The sequence below is a fragment of the Spinacia oleracea genome, chromosome 3 (assembly GCF_020520425.1).
Source record: "Spinacia oleracea cultivar Varoflay chromosome 3, BTI_SOV_V1, whole genome shotgun sequence".
Classification (NCBI taxonomy): Eukaryota; Viridiplantae; Streptophyta; class Magnoliopsida; order Caryophyllales; family Amaranthaceae; genus Spinacia; species Spinacia oleracea.
In genome coordinates, this window is record NC_079489.1 from 124,734,523 (window position 1) to 124,757,953 (window position 23,431).

At 35.6% G+C, this 23,431-nt stretch overlaps 3 protein-coding genes across 4 annotated transcripts; 1 reads left to right on the forward strand and 2 right to left on the reverse strand.

Annotated features, from left to right (window-relative positions):
• Positions 1-3,406: 3,406 nt before the first annotated feature.
• On the reverse strand, positions 3,407-10,908 carry LOC110804658 (nicotinamidase 1). Of its 2 annotated transcripts, XR_008930983.1 has the most exons (7): positions 10,281-10,604; positions 10,004-10,187; positions 9,481-9,614; positions 9,201-9,386; positions 8,543-8,652; positions 8,132-8,325; positions 3,407-3,697 (listed from the first exon to the last, which is right to left on the reverse strand). XR_008930983.1 is itself a non-coding variant. In XM_022010261.2 (6 exons), exons 1-5 carry the CDS (start codon positions 10,428-10,430, stop codon positions 8,566-8,568), a joined length of 741 nt encoding a protein of 246 aa, XP_021865953.2. In that variant the 5' UTR covers positions 10,431-10,908; the 3' UTR covers positions 3,407-3,697; positions 8,543-8,565. The 2 variants fall into 2 exon arrangements, 1 of the variants encoding a protein (XP_021865953.2); XM_022010261.2 differs by lacking the exon at positions 8,132-8,325 and having other exon boundaries at positions 10,281-10,908.
• On the forward strand, positions 3,476-7,457 carry LOC110804659 (protein NETWORKED 2D). Its single transcript, XM_022010263.2, has 2 exons — positions 3,476-3,613; positions 4,216-7,457. The coding sequence occupies exons 1-2, from the start codon at positions 3,520-3,522 to the stop codon at positions 7,251-7,253; spliced, it is 3,132 nt and encodes a 1,043-aa protein (XP_021865955.1). The 5' UTR covers positions 3,476-3,519; the 3' UTR covers positions 7,254-7,457.
• Positions 10,909-14,983: 4,075 nt separating the features above from the next.
• Positions 14,984-20,588, reverse strand: LOC110804662 (protein ecdysoneless homolog). Its single transcript, XM_022010265.2, has 6 exons — positions 19,852-20,588; positions 18,091-18,563; positions 17,423-17,761; positions 16,094-16,227; positions 15,445-15,617; positions 14,984-15,349 (listed from the first exon to the last, which is right to left on the reverse strand). The coding sequence occupies exons 1-6, from the start codon at positions 20,518-20,520 to the stop codon at positions 15,152-15,154; spliced, it is 1,986 nt and encodes a 661-aa protein (XP_021865957.1). The 5' UTR covers positions 20,521-20,588; the 3' UTR covers positions 14,984-15,151.
• Between the last annotated feature and the right edge of the window lie 2,843 nt (positions 20,589-23,431).

Below are 23,431 nucleotides of genomic sequence, written 5' to 3' on the forward strand. Positions count from 1 at the left end.
GCCAAACACTCACAAATTTTACAAGTAGCGTCTTGACTAGGTCAAAACGCTACCCGCTACCTCAAACGCTACTGCCGAACACGCCCTAAGAGTGCTGATATCAACATTAAAACCACAATTTTATGCGGAGAAAGCGTAACTATTACTCGTATTTGAAAACAACTATTTGGTCACAATGTTTAACTATTTGAACATAACTATTTGGTCACTACGTATAACTATTTGATTAGAAAGTAAAATCACATTGTGTAACTTTATACGAAAGAGTTATGAAATTATCAACAAAAGGTCTTGCGAGCACAAGGTGTACAATAAATTTATTGTACACCAAGATAACTTTTAACCAGTTTTTTGTAACTTTAACATAGTTTTAATTAACTTTTATATTATTATAAAAAAGTTGATAGATAAACCTTTTAAAGGGTTAAACGATTAATTTTATACATTATTAGTGATTTTGAACAAATAAAATGAAAACTTTTATCAATGCAAAATACATAACTTTTACATGCATAAGGGTAACTTTTAAGCATTTTGAGTTAACTTTTACTCCGGCGTACAATATTGTACACCATTTGTAAATAAGAATGTGTGAATTAAGACCGGTGCACGCACGAACATTCTAAAACTATTACTTGTGCATTTTTTTTATAACATGTATAATTGAAATATTTCTCTCCCAAAAGCTACTGCATAATTAATAAAACTTGGACATACTCATTTCATCATCTAATATGTGATTTTATTCCTACTATGTGTTACATATTTTATATGCTTAATATCTTCATTTAACCAAAATATTTAATATGCTAATTTGGCCTAAATATTGAGTATTTACCGATTTAATTAAAGTATTACCAAAAATAATTTTTAGCAAATTATTATCGGCAACTTTTGTGTAAGACCGTCTTACCGGAAAGACCACTTTGATTGTTTAACTAATTGGTTATATTGATTAACTAATTAGTTCTAGTGCTTAACTAATTATTTTCATTGTTTAACTAATTTGTTTCCGTGTTTAACTAATTAGTTCAAGTGTTTAACTAATTGATTTCATTGCTTAACTTATATGACATCAATGTGGTCTTTTGTGTAAGACCGCCTTACATAAAAGTTTGTAAATTATTATTACGTGCTATATATTATTGTCACAAGCAGTTTAAATAAGGATAGAAAGAACTAAAAATAAAGTAAAATATTTTTTTGGGGAAAGGTTTTTGGCGTAAAAGTTTTAGTAGAAAGTTATAGATTCATAAGTCAAGTTGGTCTTATACAGAAGTCTATCATATATAAGTTTTTGTAACTCTTAAATAAGGACGAGTGTAAAGTTATCTCAAAATGTTTAAAAGTTACCCAATATAATAAAAAAAAGTCGTTTATTTTTTTAGTGATAAATTTTTTCTCATAAAAGAAAGTTACCCTGAAAATGACTCATAATAATATACTTTGTATAAAGGTAACCATTAAACTCTTTAAAAAAATGTACCCTTAAAAATTCACTTCATAAAATACAAAGTTAATTAAAACTTGTTAAAAATTACCAAAAACTGATTAAAAGACTTCGACTTATAATAAGTTTATTTTACATCCAGGGCACACAAGAATTTTGTTGTTTTTATAACATTTAAGTAAGGTTGTCAAAATGGATAAAGCGACCGAAACCAACCGATACGCGAATCGAATATACCCGTGAAATAGGGATCTCAAAATGGACCCGTACGAATCCGATATTGAACCGAAATCCGATTTAACCCGTGAATTCAAGATCAAAACCCAAGCGCTAGCAACTAGAGGAGATCCGAAGACCGATTTACATCCGATAACTTTTTAACCGAACATAGCCCGCATCCGATCTAATAGCAATTCGAATTCAACTGAATTGTTTTCAGTCCTACTCGATTACATCCGATATCCAAAACTAACCTGATAACCGAAAACCACATGAGATAAAAACATCTCGAATTTTAACCTGAACAAGTTACAATTTACTAGTTATTAATCTGATTCAAGTAAGCAAAACTGAGCTATCATATGTAAACCCAATTCGATATATGAAAAGTTTTTCTATGTTCTATGAGTGTTAATTGACTTGGGAAAAAGTAATAGAAATCTAAACAAAAAAATTGGCTTGAAGTTTTAGAATAATAAAGGGATCTGAATTTGACCGTGAATTCAAGAGTCACTCGATCCAAGAACACAAACAAGTGTAACCGACCTAATGTGAACCGCAAACTGAATTCACAATTTTTCCGAACTCGAGGTACTTCCAATCCGAACTTGACGCGAATCCGAGACTCACTGATCCAAACTTCACTTGACCCAAGACTTATCCGATCCAAACAATACAGGTACACGCAGTGAACCGTCAAAAATCCGACAAACTCCCGAACCAAATGACACCGACACAAAACCGTCTTAAACTATAACCAGTACGTTCAAACCGAGTCGAAGATTGACCAAGACCGAAATTACTAGAATCGAAATTACTCGAAACAGAAACAACATATAACTCGACTTCATCCGAATTCAAAGTCATTTGATCCAATCAGATGAACTCGAATAGAAATACTAACCAGACATTATCCAATTACAACGTGATTAGAACCGTTTATAATTGATCTAAAATTGATCCGATGAACTAATGTAACAACCCTACTTTTAAGTGGGCGTATAATGAAATAACATGATAAATAATTTACCCTACAAACAAGTCTACCATAAAGCCATTTGAACCAATTGAGGTTGGCATGAGTGGTTAAGGGCCTCTTGCTCCTTAACCAAGGTCTCGGGTTCGAGCATTGGGAATAGAAAAAATCTCAATTGTGAGGGATGCTGCCTATCGAGATACCCAAACAAACTCCCGTGGGAGATTAGTCCACTCGCTGAATGCGGTAGAAACTTGTCGTAGTAGAAAAATAAATAAAAATAAAGCCATTTGAAAAGATTTCTAAAGAAAGAAGCAACTCTCTCATGGAATTGGCAGGCAAACTTAGAAGTGACACATGGAGAAAATGATTGCAAAAATTTCCTACCATTTCATTGGATTTCCTTTATTTTTATTTTTTTCATTTGTCTTTTTTTTTTTGGACATTTTTTTTGTTTTTTATTGTTTAAAGGAGAAAGCAAAAGAAAAATAAAGGGTTATGGAGTAGTACTATATTTGACAACCATTCCAATTTCCAACCGAAGTTTCCTCCATACCACAACCCCACATTAAAGGGGGTGTAGTCTTTTGCACATTCCCTTCATTTTATTTTTTTTCTTATTCAGATTTTATTCTGTTTTACATTCTGTATTCTTGAAGCAAATTTTTATTTTTTGTTGGTTGATTAATTTCCACGTTCTGCTCATGTTGAGACAATGATGGGATGAAGGAAGAGCGAGTCAACTTGGAAGAAAATGTATGTACAAAGATAAACTATTTTCTGCCATTTTTCGTTCGTTGATTAAGGAATCCGAAAACATTACAGCAATCATCATACAAGTATTCAAAGATCAAACCAAAACCGGAATTCAGAAATGTTGCAGAGGGCAGCAAGCAATGCATATTCTTGGTGGTATGCAAGTCATGTTAGGACTAAACAATCCAAATGGCTGGAACAAAGCCTTCAAGGTATGTATGTTTACACGTACCGCTTCGTTTTCTGTCATGATTTCATCATTTCTCTGTCATGATTTACACGTACCGTTTCGTTTTCTGTCATGGTATAAAAAATGTAGATTATCAGAATCAAAATAAACACCTTTAACAGAAATTAAAATGAAAAATGGCCTCAGATGCTTGATAGATCTAAATTTTATGGAAATGAAAAGAAAAAGCTGTTTTTGGCTTTCACACATGCATCATGCATCATGCATCATGCATGGACCATGGTTGTATTAAACTTTGAGCATCAAAAATCATTCTCTCTTCTAACCTGTAGAGAATAAGAGAAGTTTCCCTTTGGGGTTTGTTTTGTAGACAATAATAATGTCGATAATATTAATGACAAACAAATTATATGGGTGATTTAGCTAAAAAAAAGCTCTTGAAAAAGTCTATGGTAATACACATTCATCTTCTAGTAGCGAAAGATAATGAAACTTTTGGTGAAATAGATAATGAAAATTTAAGAAGAACAAATCTTTGAGAATAGACTTGCATTACAGTTGAAATCCTGTGTTCTTGGTATTTGGGAGAGATGAGCTCACTGAGATTTTTATGACATGATGCAGATATGGGAGAAAAGGTGGATGTTGTGCTTAAACTCATTGAAGAAGATGGAGACTCTTTTGCTAAGAGAGCGGAAATGTACTACAAAAAACGGCCAGAGTTGATAAGCTTTGTGGAGGAATCCTACCGAGCTTACAGATCCTTAGCAGAAAGATATGACCACCTTTCGAAAGAGCTACAGAATGCAAACACCACACTCGCGTCTGCATTCCCAGATCAGTACCAATTACCTATGGATGATGATGATGATTATAGTTCCTCAAAAATCCCTAGGAAATTCCAAGACAGAGTATCCAACCCAAACATCCCACAAGCACCATCAAAATTCCCTTCCAAAAATATTAAGGCTATCATTGCATTAACATCCAAGTTGAAGAACTCTGCTCCTGCTAGGAATATGCCTAAATCAGGAGCTAATGCCAACAGATTTCCGAAATCTGGTCTCACAATAACTGAAGCCATTAACGAGATTGACAAGCTTCAGAAGCAGATTCTGACTCTTCAAACAGAGAAGGAATTTGCAAAGAGTTCTTATGAAAACGGGTATGCTAAATACTGGGAAATTGAGGAGCAGATAAGTGCAACACAGGAAAAAGTCTCAAAGTTACAAGATGAATTTGAAGTAGCTCAAGTTATCGAGGATGATGAAGCTCGGACTTTAATGGCTGAAGCGGCTATTAAATCATGTAACGACACCTTGACTCGGCTGCAGGAAAAGCAGGAGAGGACTGCAGTTGAAGCAAAAGAAGAGCACCAGAGGATTAAGGATGCTCGTGACAAGTTAAAGTCTCTCAAGGGTGAGTTCCTTGGAAACCAAACTGATGCTTCTGAAAACAGAAATCCCTTGAAAGCAGAAGAAGACCGGGCTAGCATTGATGATGAAGCAGCAGCTGGTTTCAGAGAAGACAAAACTAGCTTAGATAACGAAGCAGCAGGTGGTTTCAAAGAATCGAAGGATCTAGAAATCATTCGGGAAAAGATTAAGGAACACTTTGATGTAGGTGAAACTGCACCACTTACAGTGCTAGAAATGGCTGAAAAGATCGATGAGCTTGTGAATAAAGTAATCAACCTTGAATCTTCAATGTCTTCTCAGACTGCTCTAATACACAGACTAAGGTCAGAGACTGATGAGCTACAGTCGCAGATTAAGAGCCTTGAAGATGATAAAGCAAACCTGATTGCTGGGAAAACCACTTTGAGTGACAAGCTAAGGTCAGAGACTGATGAGCTACAGTCACAGATTAAGATCCTTGAAAATGACAAAGCAAACCTGATAGCTGGTAAAACCAGTTTGAGTGACAAACTAAGGTCAGAGACTGACGAGTTACAGTTGCAGATTAAGAACCTTGAAGATGACAAAGCAAACCTGATTGCTGGGAAAACCACTTTGAGTGACAAGCTGGGTCAGATGGAGAATAAGTTGAGAGGACTTCAGGATCTAAATGGCAGATTTGATGATCAAAATAACAGCCTAGAAAGTCATTTTACTGAAACACGCTCTCATCTTGATATCATCTCGAAATCACATGAGGTAAAACCAGATGAAGGTGAGGGAGAGGAATCAATTAAGTCCATAGAAAGTAAAGAGTCCACAGAAAACTTGAATGTGGAGAAAGAGTCGAGTAATATAAGTACCTCCAATCTTACTCAAGATGGAGAGCAAGTCGGTAAAACTGGTATACTAGAGACAAAGGATGAGTCCTCAGTTTCTTCCAAGACAGATGATATACAGCAAAAGGAATCTAACCCAAGCACCATTCATAGTGATCAACCACAAGAAACTTCAAACAAGGAAGAAGAGGTAGAAATTAACGCTCAGGCAACTCAAATGCAGCAGCCTGCCATTCAGCCAACAGATTCTCCAAGTACTCCTCAAGGGGTTGAACCAAGAGAATTGGTGAGCATGCCGAAAGATGAGCCAAATGAACCTCTATTGGAGCAACCATCAGAAGAGATAAGAAAAGAAGAAGATGAGCCAGATTGGCACAAGTTATTCACCACTGGTTTAGAGGGAAAGGAAAAAGTTCTTTTAGCAGAATACACCGTCACTCTTCGAAACTACAAGGAAATCAAGAAGAAGCTTTGCGAAGTAGAGAAGAAAAATGAACATAATTTCTCAGAGATGAAGAGTTCTCTTGCTACAAAGGATGAAGAGATCTACTCGTTACGTCAGAAATTGAGTGTTCTACAAAGAAGGTTGGAGGAACATAATAGTTCAAAAGGGAAATACGTGGAGCCTGCTGAAGAGCCATCACCTCTCTTTGAAGATGAGGATGATATAAAGGTTATAGTTCGTAGTGAAGAACAAGAGATCTCACCAGTTGAACAGAAACTACGGACAGAAATGGATCAGATTCTTGAGGAAAATCTGGATTTCTGGATGAGGTTCAGTGCTTCATTTGGGCAAATCCAAAAGTTCCAGAACGGAGTTCAAGATTTGCAGGACGAATTAGCAAAACTTGAGAAGAAACACGAAAAGAAAGAAGGGAGTAGCCACGGGGATATTCACTCGTCTCTGAAATCAGAAGTCAGGCCAATATACAAGCACCTGAGGGAGATACAGACAGAGTTAACTGTCTGGTTGGAGCAAAGTGAAAGTCTGAAAGAAGAGCTACAGAGAAGATTTTCACAGTTGTGCCACATTCAAGAAGAAATAAAGCATGCTCTAAGTGATGGTGCCGAAGATGATGACATGAAATTTACCAGTTTTCAAGCTGCAAAATTCCAAGGAGAGGTAGCAAATATGCAACAAGAGAATAACAAGGTTGCTGATGAACTGCAAGCCGGTATGGATTATATAACCAGTCTCCAACTTGAAATAGAGCGTACCATAACCAGGTTGAATGAAGAGCTAGGGTTTTCAACCTCACGAAATCCAAGTGGAAATGAGAGGTCTGGAAACAGGGCTCGAGTGCCATTAAGATCATTTATTTTTGGGGTTAAACCACAGAAGAAAAAGCAATCAATATTTTCCTGCATGCACCCAGGAATGATGAATCGAAGATACCATCACCTAAGAGCTGATAAGTCGCCTTAGAATTACAAAGATATTCTTTGTTCACCATATACAGTTTATTGACAGAATTGTATTTATGTTTTGTGTTTGTGATGATACTAGATGGAGGTTATAGGATCATCTGTTCAATTTTTTTGCAGCTTTGAGGAGAGATCCTTTGGTTTGTGTACAATAGTCATTAGGTGTCTTGTTTATAATGTCACGAAAGGCATTCTTTAGTTATAAGTGGAGTTTGGTAATTATTAACATGAAATAGCAAAGTTTTGCCCCATTAACAATCTCCTAGAAAACTCATGCTCACTTTTCTACATCTCTTCTAATGATCAAGTGCTCGTTTGGTTTCACTTCCTAGACCATAATTGAGACCAAAGTTCCACCACGTACTACAGAATTTTACCCTAAGAAAATTCCTATCTGCCGGGTCATGGGATTATTCTTGCGTGGACCTGGTCCACAATAATATTAGTGTGGACCCAAAACCAATAATTTTCTCTAACACCCTTCTTACGTACCTAGAGACTTTTATTGTTCATATAGTGACTAATAAATTAAACACCAAATCTCTTAGATATAGTAACCATTTTTGGAATCATAGCAACCCTACGTTTTTAAAAGTGGATTGTGACTTAAATCACATTATTCGAGCACAACATGTATCAACGACTCTAATTTGATATTTGTTTCATAATAATCATAATAACATGCCAAAATAAATTAGCAACAAGTTGTTGACCTTTTTTAGGCATGGTCCACGATAACTTTAGTGTGGACCAGACCCATTTCCAATATTACCCAAGTAATTTCCAATTCAGTGACAGTGTTCATTTCATAGTAAATTATTTTACATCATCATTTGTATCAACATCGATATAGACGTAGAGTTAAGTACAATGACATACATTTTCTGCATATCCTATACAGCCTCTTAAAGAATAGCCGAGATCATATGTCCAACTAGTGCTTCATCTTGTGTCCTACCTTATTCTTCTTTGGACACATCACCAAACTTAAAATTAGATACGTCCAACATAGATGATGTAGCATAATCATAAGTGATGGGATATAAGAGGAGACAAACAATGGGATAGGATCTCTGCTAAGAACGCAAAGTTGCAAACCATAATCAACACAGTTCTTTTGGGAACGGAAAGGGAACTTTAGAAAACGAAAGAAAAAAAAAACCTATGCCCTTTCTTTAACTTTTTGTGTGGTTTAAACTTTTAAGAGACATGAACCAGGTTGAATTAGATTATTATTCGTATAAGCCCTCAGAAAGAGTTCTGTATAGATAAAAAATACTGTTTGCAGACCTGCAGCAATTGGCCACCAAGACTCACAGCTGTGTAGTGAAGGACACCTTTGATACCACTTTGGCTCCTCTTCCCTGAGCCATATACAGGCCTATATGATGCATCAAATCCTGAAATAAGAATAAGATAGAATACAACATAAGTCAGCAACGTCTCTCACAACAACAAAGCCACCTCCCCCCGCACCCCACCACCACCACCCCACAAAAAAAAGGAAGGAATAAAGGTCACACCATCACAGTACATCAATATTTTGTTAAAATTCTTGCAAAACTGTTTGATTAAAGTATTAAACACTACAAGCCAGCAATGAGACTCTCTAACTACGGCACTACGCCTGTTACATTGACAGTGATGAATGTTTCCAAAATAGTTAGCCACTACATTTTCTCATCCAAACACAGACACATACATCAATTATAAGTTCCATAACCACCAAGATTAAGCTACACACTTGCAAGTACATTTTCTGAAAATATCCGTACACCACTAAAACATCAGCTTAGTCCCTGACTCCCTAGGTGAAAGTCGTGAAACTGAACAAGTCAGTCAGACTGGAGGGATCCTTTCTGTCTCTCAATATTACAAGTACTATATCCACACAACTCAGTACTTTGTGAAATACAAATACATGACAAACACAGACAGATTAGATTACCTGCGGATGTGCTATTGTATCTTTGATGGTTTCTGCAACATGCAGTGGAAGGTCATATGTGGCACAGGCTTGAGAGTACACAATCACATCTTGTAGAGGAGTAAGTATGCCCCGGTTCCTGGCAGAAAGTGCAGAGGATACGAAATCGAACACGCACACATCTGTACATATACCTACAACCAATACCTTCACCAAAAATATCAAAATAATTATGGTATCAAATCAACAAAGTCTTCCCATGAAAATAATAAAGCTGTGCAGGAGGGTTGAACTGACTTACAGCTTTAATCTCGTTTGATTTCACCCAATTAACAAACACATTGGATCCATCTTCCTCCATTGAACCAAGGAATCCGTCAATGCAATCTTTGAGCCTCATTGTTACATTAGCTTCACCTTCCAACCATTCCAATTCTATAGTAATTCACAAACCAAAAAGCATGAAAAGAAAAACTTAGCTCCAATATGACAATGCAGCACCAGCTCACCAATAAAATAAATCGTTTCAATTTCTAGATAATGTATTTAAATCAAGTGCAATTTTGACCATATTTTTAGAAACAAATTGCAATTACTTTTTGTTTAAACTTTTTTTGTGTGGAGGGGGAAGTTCTAATTACTTAAAAGCACACAAATACTATAATTTCGAGTACATTAAAAATTTCTTAGTTTAGCAAAAATAAGTGAAATTCAAGAAAATTCAAGTTGAAAAAGAACATAACCTGAATTCCTATAGAATGTATTAAAAAAAGTAAACACAAAATGAGCATGATAAAAAAACGAAAAAAAGGGAAAAGAAGAACCTGGAATAAATTTGGATTCAGAAGTGCCGGCAAAACAATGAGGGGGGTAAGGAGGTTCAGGAACATCAGGATCATGAGAATCAAGGAACGCGAAAACTGGCCATTTTTTGTCGCAAAAAACCCTAGCTAATTTCGTCGCTTCATCCACCATTTGCGCAATTTGCCCATTCGGCACTTTTGGAGCCTAACCATTAATCAAAAACAAAATCAATTGGAATCTTCAGAAAACAATCTGCATAATCAATACAAATGAATAGAGAAGGAGAGGAGTATGTACGAGGTTTCCGGCTCCGACAGTGCAGAATCCATTGACGAGGTCGACAAGGACAAGGCCGGTGGAGTTGTTGTCGGGCAAAAGCAGAGTATCCTGTTTCACAGGAAGTTCCTTCTGAAGTCGATCAATGGTTTTTGATGATGATGACACCATTTTTGTTTTTTGGATTGGAAATTAAGAGAAAGTAGAGAGAAAATAGAGAGAGAATTCGGAGTCGGAGAATTAAGAACTCTGAGTGAAAAATCGTTGCTAGTGTTCAGAATGGTCGTATGGAGAAGCCGCCTGATACGGTCAACGAAACTTCTACGAGTAGTATGCCATATGCGGATAATTTTTAGGAAATTTTGTGAAACACTACTGTTTGGACGTATTGTGAATTACTACCTTATAAAAACTTTTTTATATTTTTCTACCTTATAAGTTTCATATGATTGAGTAACACTACCTTGTAACGGCAAACGTTAAATTTCTCCGTTTATGAGCCCCATTCCAACGGGTTCCCTCCCTCTTTTGAGTTTTGACTTGAATTTACCCTTGTATCCTCCCTTTACTTCCCTACCACTCTCTAGTTTATATCCTCTCCTTTCTTTTTCCTCTTTCCTCTTTCTCAATCTCTTTCATCTCATTCATTCTTCTCTGTCCGGTACAAATCTTATTCATAAATCATTATATAGAGGTATGTTGCAGCTCATAGAGTGAGCTTACTTGACCCTCTGTCTTCGTGCCCCTCGCAATAACACGAAAAAGCCTCTTCTGTGTCTGAGGCTCCTGGCCTTCAGTAAAAAAATTGCTCCCAAAAAAGATCATTTACTCGCGTGGGCAAGAGCAACTGGAGTATGATCCTGGTTATTGTTCCGAGTCGCTGGTGATGGTGATGATTTCCAACATTACTAATCAGATGATTTTATTTGAACTCACTCGTGATCCGAGTCCATCTCTATTACTCCCTCCGTCCCTTAATACTCGCACCGTTTTGACTGGACACGCATGCCGATATATACAACTTTGACCACCAATATCTTTAACTACATATTATTAAAACTTATAAAATTATTAATATTTTGAAAATATATATTAAGATGAAGCCAACACTATATTATATACTAACATTTTTTTTATATACTAGTACTAGAAATAAAATAGGGTCAAAGTGAATTATGTGAATAGTGCAAAAAGTCAAAACGGTGCGAATATTAAGGGACAGAGGGAGTACTACCATTGGCATCAGGTTTTGTCCCTTGAGATCCACTAGCGTCCACTTCGTCCATGTGGATTGCTCTACTTGAATAGGAATTTTGATTGGGTACACATTTCCAATTCCGTAGCAAATGGCAGGGTACAAATTCCCAATCGAAAACCCCCAAATTCCAATTAAAGACCAAAATTAAAATTCCTAAACACGAAACCACACATTTTTTTTTATCAATTACATAACCATAATTTTGTAATTAAGTTATTTTCCCATGTGAATTCAAAGGTTTCTAGAGGTTAATTTAACAAATTTCTTCGAATTTACTTAAATCCAACAAGAATAAAAAACCCTAATTTTTTTTTTAAAAACCCAGAATTTGAAGATGAAGAACAAAATTAATTCATTTACATTTTGATTACTCGAATCCTTAACAAATTCCGCAACTTCCTTACATGAACGATTACCCAAATTTTTTGAAATGTCTGAATGTGGTTGAATAGGCGAAGGGGGTAAATGGAGTTAAATTGTTGAAGAAAGCCGTTGGGATGGGGCCCATAAACGGAGAAATTTAACGTTTGCCGTTACAAGGTAGTGTTACTCAATCATATGAAACTTATAAGGTAGGAAAATATAAAAAAGTTTTTATAAGGTGGTAATTCGCAAAACGTCCAAACATTAAGGTAGTCTTTCACAAAATTTCCTAATTTTTACATTTGTTTTGGGCGTACTATTTATCGCCCCATATTACTCAAAACCGCCCCATTCATTTACCCATATAACCTTTTTTATTTACCCTCTCCTTCAATATTTAAGCATATACCCGCCCCAAATCCAACCACCACCGCCGGCCACTACCATCACGTCGTAGGCGACAAAATGGTCGACTCTTCACAAGAGTTTTTTTTTTGTCCGGATTTTTTTTAGAAACTTATGTATTTTTAGCTTGTACCATGGTACAAGCTTATGAATTTTAAGCTTGTACCATGGTAGAGACTTATGAGTTTTAAGCTTCGACCATGGTATTGACTTATGCAGTTTAAACTTGTACCATGGAAGGAGCTAAAAAATCATAAGCTTGTACCATGGTACAAGCTAAATATTCATAAGTCTATATTATTTAAGATTTTGATTTATTGTTGCATTTGATTTAATGTAATCGGAAAAAAAATAGAGACTTATGAATTTTTAGCTCATTTCATGGTACAGACTTATGAATTTTAAGCTCATTCCATGGTACAAGCTTAAATTGCATAAGCCAATACCATGGTCGAAGCTAAAAACTCATAAGTCTGTACCATGGTACAAGCTTAAAATTCATAAGCATGTACCATGTCACAAGCTAAAAATGCATAAGATTCTAAAAAAGAAAATCGGACAAAAAAAAAACTCTTGTGAAGACGTGATGGTGGTGGCCAGAGGTAGTGGCCGACGATGGTGGCCGGAGGTGGTGGGGTGGTGTGAGAGAATTGAAAAGTAAGATTAAGTAAGGGTATTAATGGAAAATAAGGAAAAATAGTGTGACAGTTTTGAGTAATATGGGGCGGCTTTTAGCGCTCCACTTTGTTTTCTTCTAATTTGCTTATTTTGGACACACAATCTTTTTTTTTTTGAAAAGTAAGAATGAAGAAAATTAAATGGGTAAAACACCACATGCTAATGTTTACCAAACCTAACTTAAAAATGTAACAAAACAAAAACAGACCACAAGAGCATCAACACTAGTTGTCAACAACCGGTATGTTTGCAATTTCTAAATAGTTGGAGATGCAAGCTTGTAGCTTTATGGAGGTACAAGATTTGTACATTTTAAGTGGTCCCAACCAGCCTCATTAAAGAGTAAAGTTGGACATGTGGGATCCACCAAAGCCAAAAAGGTTATAGTTTACCATTTTGAGAGCATGAGTAGTGGTGAGTTAGTAGTAATTCACAACACTCTCTCTCCTACTTGTGAGTTAACTCACCCTTGTAAGTGGTAACTCACAACTTCACCATGGGGAGGGGATGCAACCACTGAAGAGTCACTGAATTATGGGACCCGTGGTGGCAGAAAGTAAGAAAGATCCATTTAAATGTTGACATGTGTCCTTGCATTTTATTTCCTCTTACACAAATTACGTTGGTTTGATGTTGATAAAATGTTACCCTTTTTTTGTTCTTTGTTAATTTTCTTACGTAAATTGACAATTCATTTAATTTTTTTTCAAAAAAATAATTACACCAAAGGCATTCTTATAATTTCATCTATAAATTGAGCCTAATATCGATATACTTTTTTACCCTTCTTTTTTTCATTGTAAAATCAATTTGCATAGTATTTACATATAAAAATATTTCGTAATTATGAATAGTATTGATTATTAATATTAAATAAAATGCTTTAATTAAAAAATAATAATTAACAATGTTATTAGTTTTATTAATTAATTATATAAGCCCAATAACTAGAAATAATTAGTAATACATAAGAGAGAATAAATGGTGGGGTATTGATAATTAGGAGAGAGAGTGGTGGAGAACCTCACCATTGTAGAAAAATAAATGAGGTGACTCATAATAGTGACTCAAGATAGTGGGAAGTGATGTGGATGATGATATGGAAGAGAGATAAGATCATGTATGGTTGTGAGTAAGTAGGGTAGTGACTTACCACTACTCATGCTCTGAGAGATTGTAACTTGGTTTGACAAGTTGATGTGGCAAATCAAAGCAACTAAAGTTGTTATTTACCATTGTTCATGCTCTAAGATTAAAAATCTGAAAGAAAAAAATACTCTAAGATTGAGAAGTCTAAAAACAATAACATACCTTATTTTATATGCCATGTTAAAAGTATGTAGCTCTTAATGTATTGATGTGTGCAAACATTCAGAAATCTAGTTTATATGCAATTAATGTTGTAATACTTTAAAAAATACATATTTTATTTATAACAATTTAAATGAGAATGATAGATATTTCACGTAATCAAAATCCTTAAGAGCACTTTTAAAGATAGATTATTTTTTTCTTCAAATGTAGTTTTGTATTAGAGGTGGAAATGAATTGTTCTAATCAGATCGTCACAATCATATTAGATTCAGATGAGTAATTTGCTTCAATTACAGTCGTTAATGTTATTTACTTGAAACTTTGTGGACTTCTAACTATGGACTCTACAAATCAAAATAAGACACGAATCTTCCGTTCAAGGACAGTCGTCAAATTTTACCCAAATTTGGTTGACTTTTCCCCATTAAAGTACTCTCCATTCATGTGTTGGTTACTCCGTATAACGGCAAACTTGGTAACCTCTTTGTCAACCAAAATCTCATGACTCATGAGTCATCAATCATCATAACATATTCTGATTCATGAGACTCATGAGTCACTCATGAAGTCATGAGCCATGGCCGGCGCAGAGCCCATGAATACAGTAGCAAATTAGCCAACACTGTCCTTTCATAAATCTAGTTTTCCCTAGCTCCTCTGAAACACCAGAACCACAAGGATGCTTCTGTTGAAACAACTAGGAAACTGTAGCAACTCAGGTAAGGTACATAGATAGAAGGGTGTTGATATACTCCGTAATACAACATTACCAACATACAACGAATTACAATTTTCACTGTACAAACAACATTCACCCGCTAAACTCCTGAAATGTTTAACAAGAGACTCAATAGCAGCAAATGAAGATGTTTTTTCATCGGTCTTTGCCTTTGCCTTCACCAGCATCGTCATGAGGGAGTTGCTTTCCCATAAGACCAAGCAAGTTGGAAGCAGGACCAGGGAGACCTTGCTGAGAAGAAAACGATTCGAGCAAGCTCTTCACAAGGTTCAGATCTACATCCACCGGAGTTAACTCTTCGTCCATGTCTTCTTCTGTAACATTTGGCGCGCCCTGTACACCAAAGTCAAGCACCAAAATCAACTCTAGGAAAATATTTACAACAAAAGCTAGAACTGAAGTACCCTGAACTAGAATGGAGAAACCACCTTATCTTCCTTTGGAGATTGATCAGTTGCACGCACAAAGCTTTTCTTAAGAGTGGTGCTTTTCAGCTCTTCGTTAAGAACCTCTGTATAAGCATTCATAAAATTCTTCTGCTTATCTTCACTATGCTCCTCAGATTCTTCCATATCACTCTCGTCCTCTTCCTCAGACTCATCTGCACAATTTTATCGCCAGTCAAAACAAGCAAATGGGAATTGTAGATTATAGAAAGTTAATTCAAAACACTGCTATTTGGCCTGTCTAAATGCTAGACGTCCATTTACAGTGAGGATGAACAGAATCGTCCATGTTTGGATACTGTAGTAAATCCATTCAAGTACACAACAATAGACGTCCACAAATTCTCTTACTAACTGTTGAATACTTCAAAACTTATTAACTTAAAGAGGGTTTTGATGTCATCAGGAATCGTTGAAGCTGCCAAAGGTCAACAAGCTAAAAATTCATTACAGGCACTTCTAATTTGAACCTATGACCACGTCGTCTTGGAGTGAGGGAGTGCAACGGTTAAATAATTGACATTAAGCTAGGCTATAGCCTGACTGGCATGTTATGAGCGGAGGGGGCAGTTTGGGGTACCAGAATTAGAAATACTCCTAGCTAACAAATAAATATCCTGATAGAATATACCGAAATCCATGTCAGAGGAAGATCCCTCCTCGGCATCAACATCACTACCACCGTCTTTGCCACCAGGAGCCCTTGTTGCGGATTCAAGCTCTTTCATGAAGCGGTCCATGTCAAATTCCACATCAGTTAGGTCCCTGGGACAAGAAAGAACAAAATAAATCAAACTTACGGTAACACAATTAGAATAAACATCTTTTTCCAGGGGAATTTATATCAAACATGATATTTCAATTCCTCCCCTAACGAGCAATGAGACTAATGACACTAGTTATGTTGATTGTCTAACATTTCAGAAATGCAAGCGCATAACAGCATTTCATCAAGCTAATCTAAAGAGGAACCATGCACAAGAAAACCAACACTTTCTTCAACTCACAAAATTTTCACTTCCTGAAGTTGAACCATGTAGGTTTAATCAATCTCTTCCATACTCAGATAACTTTGAACTTCTTGTAAAAGCGGTAAAAAAGAAAAAGAAACTGTAAGACAGTGACTGTAGTACTGTACTCAAGACGTTTTTCAAAACAAATGCCTCCTATTCCGGAATTTCATACTTAATTTTACTCAGACCTGGGCACTTCAAATGCATTTCCAAGTGTCGGACTCAAGTATTTTATGAAAGGTTTCCATGTTTTTGGTTCACAATAAGTGCTAAGTGACCGTACTCATAAGAGATGGGATTAAGAGTCCAAGTGAAATATTATATCATTTTTAAAAATTTGCAAGATATGTTTTTCTTGAAACCAATGGAATTAAGTCAAGTTCAATAACAGTGCCCAAACACATATGCCACAATTATATATACCATACTCGAAAAAAATGCAAAAAGAGATCCAAACAGAGTGAAGAAATGAAAATTGGGATGGAGGCAGTATTCATACTCCGTATGATGGGAATTATGAACAGAGACTTAACATCGAACTTACTAGCAATCAGAGGGGAGACTGAAATATCATGGGATCACTCTTCTAAGAGTTAAGGTTTAACTAACTTAGATAAGGCATCAAGAGTTATCAAGTGGCCCAAAAAAAGCGTCAGAACTGACAAACTCTGTTACAGCATCAACCAGCATAAAAGCCCGAACAAGTAAAGATCAGAGCAAAGTGGGAACACAATGCACAATCAGATAGAGTATCAAGTCTACAGTTTCCACTTTCCGAACACCTATCAACAGGATACTTAAACTACACCGAAGTACAGAGTAAAATTATGAACAATCCAGCTGAAAGAAAGAAAAAGAGTAAAGCTAGCACGAAACATGGCAAATAGAAGATAATAGAAATCAGATTCTATAAGAAATATCAAAGATAGTTGAGAAGTATGTAAAACCTGTCTTCAGGTACTTCTGCTCCTTGATAACTTGATACTTTTTGTACAAATGACTTCATGGACTTTGCTACATCCCCTAAATCAAAATCATTCTTATTTTGGTTGGATGAATCATCATCATTGACCTTATCTTTTCCTTTCTGTTTCCTTTTCTGGCGTTGCTCGTAATTTTCCATCTCCCTTTGTCTCTCCTCAAGAACAGATTTCAACTCTTCTTCCCCGCCATAAAGCCAAGAATCATTATCAGACAAAGGCACTTCTTGATCCTTGAAATCCTCTGGGGAGTGTGATGAAGACAGAATCTCGTCTATGCGCTTCACTGGAGCACTTAGCATTTCGCTGAAGAAGGGGGGAAAAACTTGAGATACAAATACAAAATTATTGTTGTCATTTTCAAACAACAAAAGCATGAGCATCAAAATTAACTAAGACGGAGGAAATCGTGCAAATTGGTACAAACAAGGCAATCTAGCCACGATCAGCTGCGTCGTTTTGTGGTAATATAACATCTGTTTCTCAGAAAAAATAGATACGACTCAAACGAGAAAATGTTTACATATTCAACAAGAATTACCGAAGCAAAATTCAACAACCAACTTAAAAAACAGAGACAGGCAGTGCAAAGTGACATCAACAAAGGTCAACGTTTGTTATAAACATTATAATACCTGGCCTTATAATGCAAGGAACTTTTTGTGTAGTATTCCTCCGCCTTCTCCATCAACCTCTTGTGCTCTTTAGATCCTGGAAGCAGTCCCTGAAAATACCCACTCCTCTCCAAGCTCTCCCTAAATGCCTCCCAAGTACTTCCTTTCCCTTCCTTTCCCTCTCTCTTCCTATGCTGATACATCATCTCAAACCCACAAGCAATCTTCATCCCCAGCTCAGCCTCCATGTATGTAGTCTGATCTGTCCTGGGTGGCATTGGTGGCATTGGATAACATTTAGGAGCCTGAAACTTCTGCTGCAACAATTGAGCATACATTGCCCTGGACGTTTTCAGAGATACCAGCACCAGCTCCTCCTCACGCCCCTTAGGCAAAAACTTCTCCATGTTTGCCGCATATTTCATGGTATCAATATCACGATCATAAAACCCCTCAACCGCCAAGGATATTAGACAGGGCTCATGCCTCAACACCTACAATAAAAAGTAAAACAACCCGATGAGATCTAGGAAAATGCAAAACGTAAGCAATCTGACCATGGAAGCAAACAAAAAATTCTGCCTATCTAACAACTCTCAAAAGCAAAAGTAATATCCAATCCTTCATTTTGTACCCCCGTCATTCATAGTAATAGGCCACAATTGAACTTTGTGGTCAATCTTTATCAATATTAACCATTATTCTCCATCAGTTTATCTTTAGCAAGAGGCTAAAAGCTATACCACGTTAATTTCATGAAAAATTTACACATTATAACTCAGAGAAAATTGGCAACATAAAGGCCACATGCTTTCTTATACAGGGAAATGAAGCCTATCAATATGAAAAGTGGCCTATAAAAAACTTAAGCCTGCACAAGGCAACCAAATGGAGTATAATACCGAACGCTATGAAAAATATCAAACAAGTCTCACTCAGTCACTCTATGACATATGCCTCGACCTGTAATACTCCCTTGCATATTTTTGATATTCTAAAAACAGGTTACCAGTTCACTATCCATCATTACTTTGAAAGTAGTTAACTTCTAATATTTCAAAAATAATCCTAATTAATTTGGGTTGATTATACTGATTTGAATGTGAATACCATAAACACATTAAACTCCCCATATAAATCGTTTATGCAGCCTATAAGTAATGAAAAAATCATGGTCCACTCCTATGCCTTTCCTTGGCTTAACTTAACATCTATGGTTCGAAAATTACTCATCAACTTCAATCTCTTTACTATTTTATACTTATAACCTCTTTCAGTAATTCTTTTAGACAACGCGTCCTATTGAACTAGTTACTTCCAAAGTTAAACCATCATCTTCTCTCGCCAAATGTAAAGACGATAATTTAATTATACATCCGTAATTACATGAGTTTAACAACTTAAAGCCTAACGTATACTCAATAGTTGAACCATCATTTACGCTTGATAATAGTATCATCAATCATTTGAGGTACTATCAAACCTTCATCACATACTAACACATCATAAATCATTAGCATAAAATATTATCGCCAAAGCGCCATGGTTAGACTTGCAAGCTTAAATTAGGTAGCATTAGAGCACAATACACACTTGGTGACTTCCAAACTATCTATTCACTCTTTAACATACCCCATATAAATTTATACTACCAACGCACTAATAATCACTAATTCAAATTAAACTGAAAATACAGTAAAAAAATGCAATAGGTTAACATAAAATCAACAATTATAAATAGATAAATAAATAAATACAACAAAGATACGTTTAATTAAGCACCTGAGCAACTGAAACCGGAACCCTAACCCTAACACGATGAACATTTCGCCGCGCTCTCTCGGGATAATCCGAAATCCGACCCTTAATCGCCGATTGAACTGAATCCGAAGCTCTAGTAAGCTCGGAATGCTCAGTTAACAACTTGAGTGCATCTTTCAAAGAAGGGAGAGAGGGAAACTTCTTTTTAGGGATAATATGAACCTCATTTTTTCGAATAAAAACGCGATTAGCGGAATTTTCGGGATTGATCCAGCGAGGGAGGTGAAAGGCGGCTTCAATGAGAAGAAACTCACCGTCGGAGTCCCAAACACGGATAGATAGAGAAGGAAAGGAGAGAGAAAGATGGAAGAGGAGGAAGACGACGAACCATTCATCGTCCAGATTGTCGCCATATCTAAGCTTGCCGTGGAGGTGAGGGAGTTCGTCTGCGGCGGAGAGAGAAAGGGAGAAAGGTTCATGTTGCCAAATGTAGTCGGCGGTGAGAGGAGAGAGAGTGGTGAGGATTTGGAGGTGCAGAGATTGGAGGTGGTCGGAGACGGCGGCTGAAGAGGTTGAGGAGAGAGAAAAGTCGGGGTAGATGGAGTAGAATACGGTGTCGTCTGGTAGACGGGAATGTTTGGTAGAGAAAGGGTCGTCGAAGTTTTCGAAATGGGGGTGTGATTCCTCCATTGTTATCGGGTATTCACTTCTTGAAGCTTCTCCAAACTTCAAATTTCGTAGGTTAAATTTAGGAAGCTAAACCCCGCGCTTTGTGGTTTAGTTTTTCTCCGCAAATTATTAGGTACACCCGGTTGTATGTAACCGAATCGTTTAGTATTTTTTAATCCATCAAAAAAAAAAGCATATTTTTCAGTTTAAAAACACATTTTCAGTTTAAAAGCACATTTTTCAGTTTAAAATCACATTTTTACAATTTTAATGCACATCTGTTTTTCAAATATTATGATTTTGAATTTCTTCCAATTGGGAAAAAACCTAAACTTAAAAGGTGAGCAACCAACATCAGTTTACATATCCTCTCAAATTCTTCGCGCTCGTATGTTCTTTTGTACTAACAATGTGTTATTTTGAAATGTATCTGCTTTTAAGCTATAAAAAATGTACTTTAACCTGTAAAAATGTGCTTTAAACTATAAAATTGTGCTTTTTAAGGGGTTAAAAATCATAATACCCGGTTGCATGTAGAGCTACATACAACCGGGTGTACCATTTACCAATTGGTTTTTCTCCTTCTGACCTAAATCAGTTAACGCATGATTGATAATTTCTAAAACAATCCCCTTTATTGGCGAAATATGTCAAATAAGTTTGGATTAAATAAAATAAAATTATAAATCTACAAATTGCATATACATTATGTTTTTAATTTTATGACACAATTATTTTATTACGTTTACTAATGCACGATTTCAGACATTAATACCTTCAATTATAGGTAAGAAAATATTTTAAAAAGTTAATATTTAAAAATATTTATTGGGACGAATCTAACAAGACCCCGCACAATTATGTTTTTTCTTAAGTATAAATCACAAAAGAAAATCAGAGGAGCTTGTGTGAATAGTGTCCAAAATACAATTGTGTCATGTAAATAAGAATTGAAGAAATATTAATATTTTTTTAAAAAAAAAGTAAAAAAAAATAATTTTATTATAAAAGACATTGTATATATATTTAGTATTGAGACAGTATATTTTGACAGTTTATTTACGAAAATACTCCTTGATAGTCTTTGCTTGCAAATAAGCGAGATTGGTTGTGCGGAGCTCTGAGTGAGCGAGACTTGTTTTCTTCACCTAAACAAAATCCAAATCTATGGTAAAACGTTATTTTATTACTCCGTGTTATTTTTCGATAAAAGTTTAAGACTTTTAAGTGGTAAAACAGGAATTTGAATTATTATTAGTTTAGGTGGTAAAACATAAATTCCCCTTTAAAAAACATGTAGTACAATACATACTATGCATATATTGTACTAGTCTTATATACACGTGATGCGTGCGATATTATATATATATAAAAAATTGGAATTGGGTTGTTACAAATAATCACCACAAACAATTGTCAAGCAAATCTATTCACAAAATTCATCTAAGAAAAATTAGAACTCGTTTTGTAATATCCCGGATTTAAAGAAGCTCTTAATTTGGTGTTAAGAGTGAGTGTCGTCTTAAACTTGTTCATAAATTTTATTCCGCTAAAACAAATTTGAAATTTGTTAATGGGGAATTAAACCAATTGGTGAGTAATTTAAAATTTTCTCTCTTAAAACTAGACTTTAAAAAAACTTTTCTTGGATTTTATTACAAGTTAATGTTTTGTGCATTCGTTCGTTAAGAGATTTTGTTATCCAAAGACTTGTTTAAATTCGAGAATTATTATGAAATTACGCGCCTAAGTTTTTAATAAATGAATTGGTGACAATATATTGATTTCGTTAATTTCTTTCCTTTAAATGAATATTTTCTAAAATTAGAATTTGATGAAGATTTAATTAATCGATTAAATCTAGGATTTTTTTGTCATTTAACACCTTAAAAAAATTAGTTTTTGTAATTAAACACCTTACTTATTTTTTATTATATTTAAACACCTTAAAAATCTAAAAATTTATAAATCAACACCGCTTAACGATTTCCATAAGAAAAAAACGTTGATTTTAACCATGTTATAGCTTCCAAAGCATAATTTGATGGTAGAAGGAGTTGTTTACCACCATATCATGCCTTGGGAACTTTAGCATAGTTAAAAACTAATGTTTTTTCTAACAAAAATCGTCAAGTGGTGTTGATTTCTAAATTTTTTTGTTTTTTAAGGTGTTTAAAAACAATAAAAAGTAAGTAAGGTGTTAAATTACAAAAACTAGTTTTTTTAAGGTGTTAAATGACAAAAAATCCTTAAATCTATTGTAATTATTTAAAACATAAGAGTCTAATTATTTTATCATTTTCAAGATGACCAAAATCCCTCATTGACCCGAAGTCAATGCTTATTTCTTTCCCTCCTTGTCCTACGTGGCAAGTTGCATGTCATGCCAAGTGCTTGTTGATGAGTCATCACAAAATCAAGACAGTTGTTTTAGGAAAAGTCAGTTTCTAAGGAAAAAAATTGGAAGCCCTTCACTCACTCACGCATCAACACCTCTCTCTCTCTCTCTCTCTCTCTCTCCCTTCATCTTCGAGTTCTCTCTCCTCTTATCTGATTCCTTGCGTCGCCGCACCGCCGGCCTCGCCGACCTTTCCCTTCTCGTCGGCAGTGTTGGTATTGTTGTTGATGATGTTGGTTGTTGTTATGCCGATTTTGTTGATGTCGTTCTCTCTCGTCTCTCTTCCCTCTCTCGTTCTTATGCGATGCAGCCACCGGTGGTGGCCTTGAATGGCCACCGTCGACATTCCACCACTCAATTGGTAATCTCTCAATCTTGTTATCAATTGATATATTGAATTAGAAGTTTTGTAATTCCTAAATTATAAAACCCTAATTTTCTCTTTTTATTTGATTTTTTTCCCACTCCCCTCCGGCGAAAGGTTGTACCGCCGCCTCTGTTTGCTCGCCACCCTCACTGACGACCGTCGGGTGG

Coding starts and splice junctions, on each gene's coding strand:
- LOC110804659 (XM_022010263.2), top strand. CDS start 3,520: ATGTTGCAGAGGGCAGCAAGCAATGCATATTCTTGGTGGTATGCAAGT. Junction 3,614..4,215: donor GCTGGAACAAAGCCTTCAAG/GTATGTATGTTT, acceptor GACATGATGCAG/ATATGGGAGAAAAGGTGGAT.
- LOC110804658 (XM_022010261.2), bottom strand. CDS start 10,430: ATGGTGTCATCATCATCAAAAACCATTGATCGACTTCAGAAGGAACTT. Junction 9,387..9,480: donor AATCAAACGAGATTAAAGCT/GTAAGTCAGTTC, acceptor TTTTTGGTGAAG/GTATTGGTTGTAGGTATATG. Junction 8,653..9,200: donor ATACAATAGCACATCCGCAG/GTAATCTAATCT, acceptor TTCTTATTTCAG/GATTTGATGCATCATATAGG.
- LOC110804662 (XM_022010265.2), bottom strand. CDS start 20,520: ATGGAGGAATCACACCCCCATTTCGAAAACTTCGACGACCCTTTCTCT. Junction 15,618..16,093: donor TTCCTCTGACATGGATTTCG/GTATATTCTATC, acceptor AAAATTGTGCAG/ATGAGTCTGAGGAAGAGGAC. Junction 15,350..15,444: donor AATCTCCAAAGGAAGATAAG/GTGGTTTCTCCA, acceptor TTTGGTGTACAG/GGCGCGCCAAATGTTACAGA.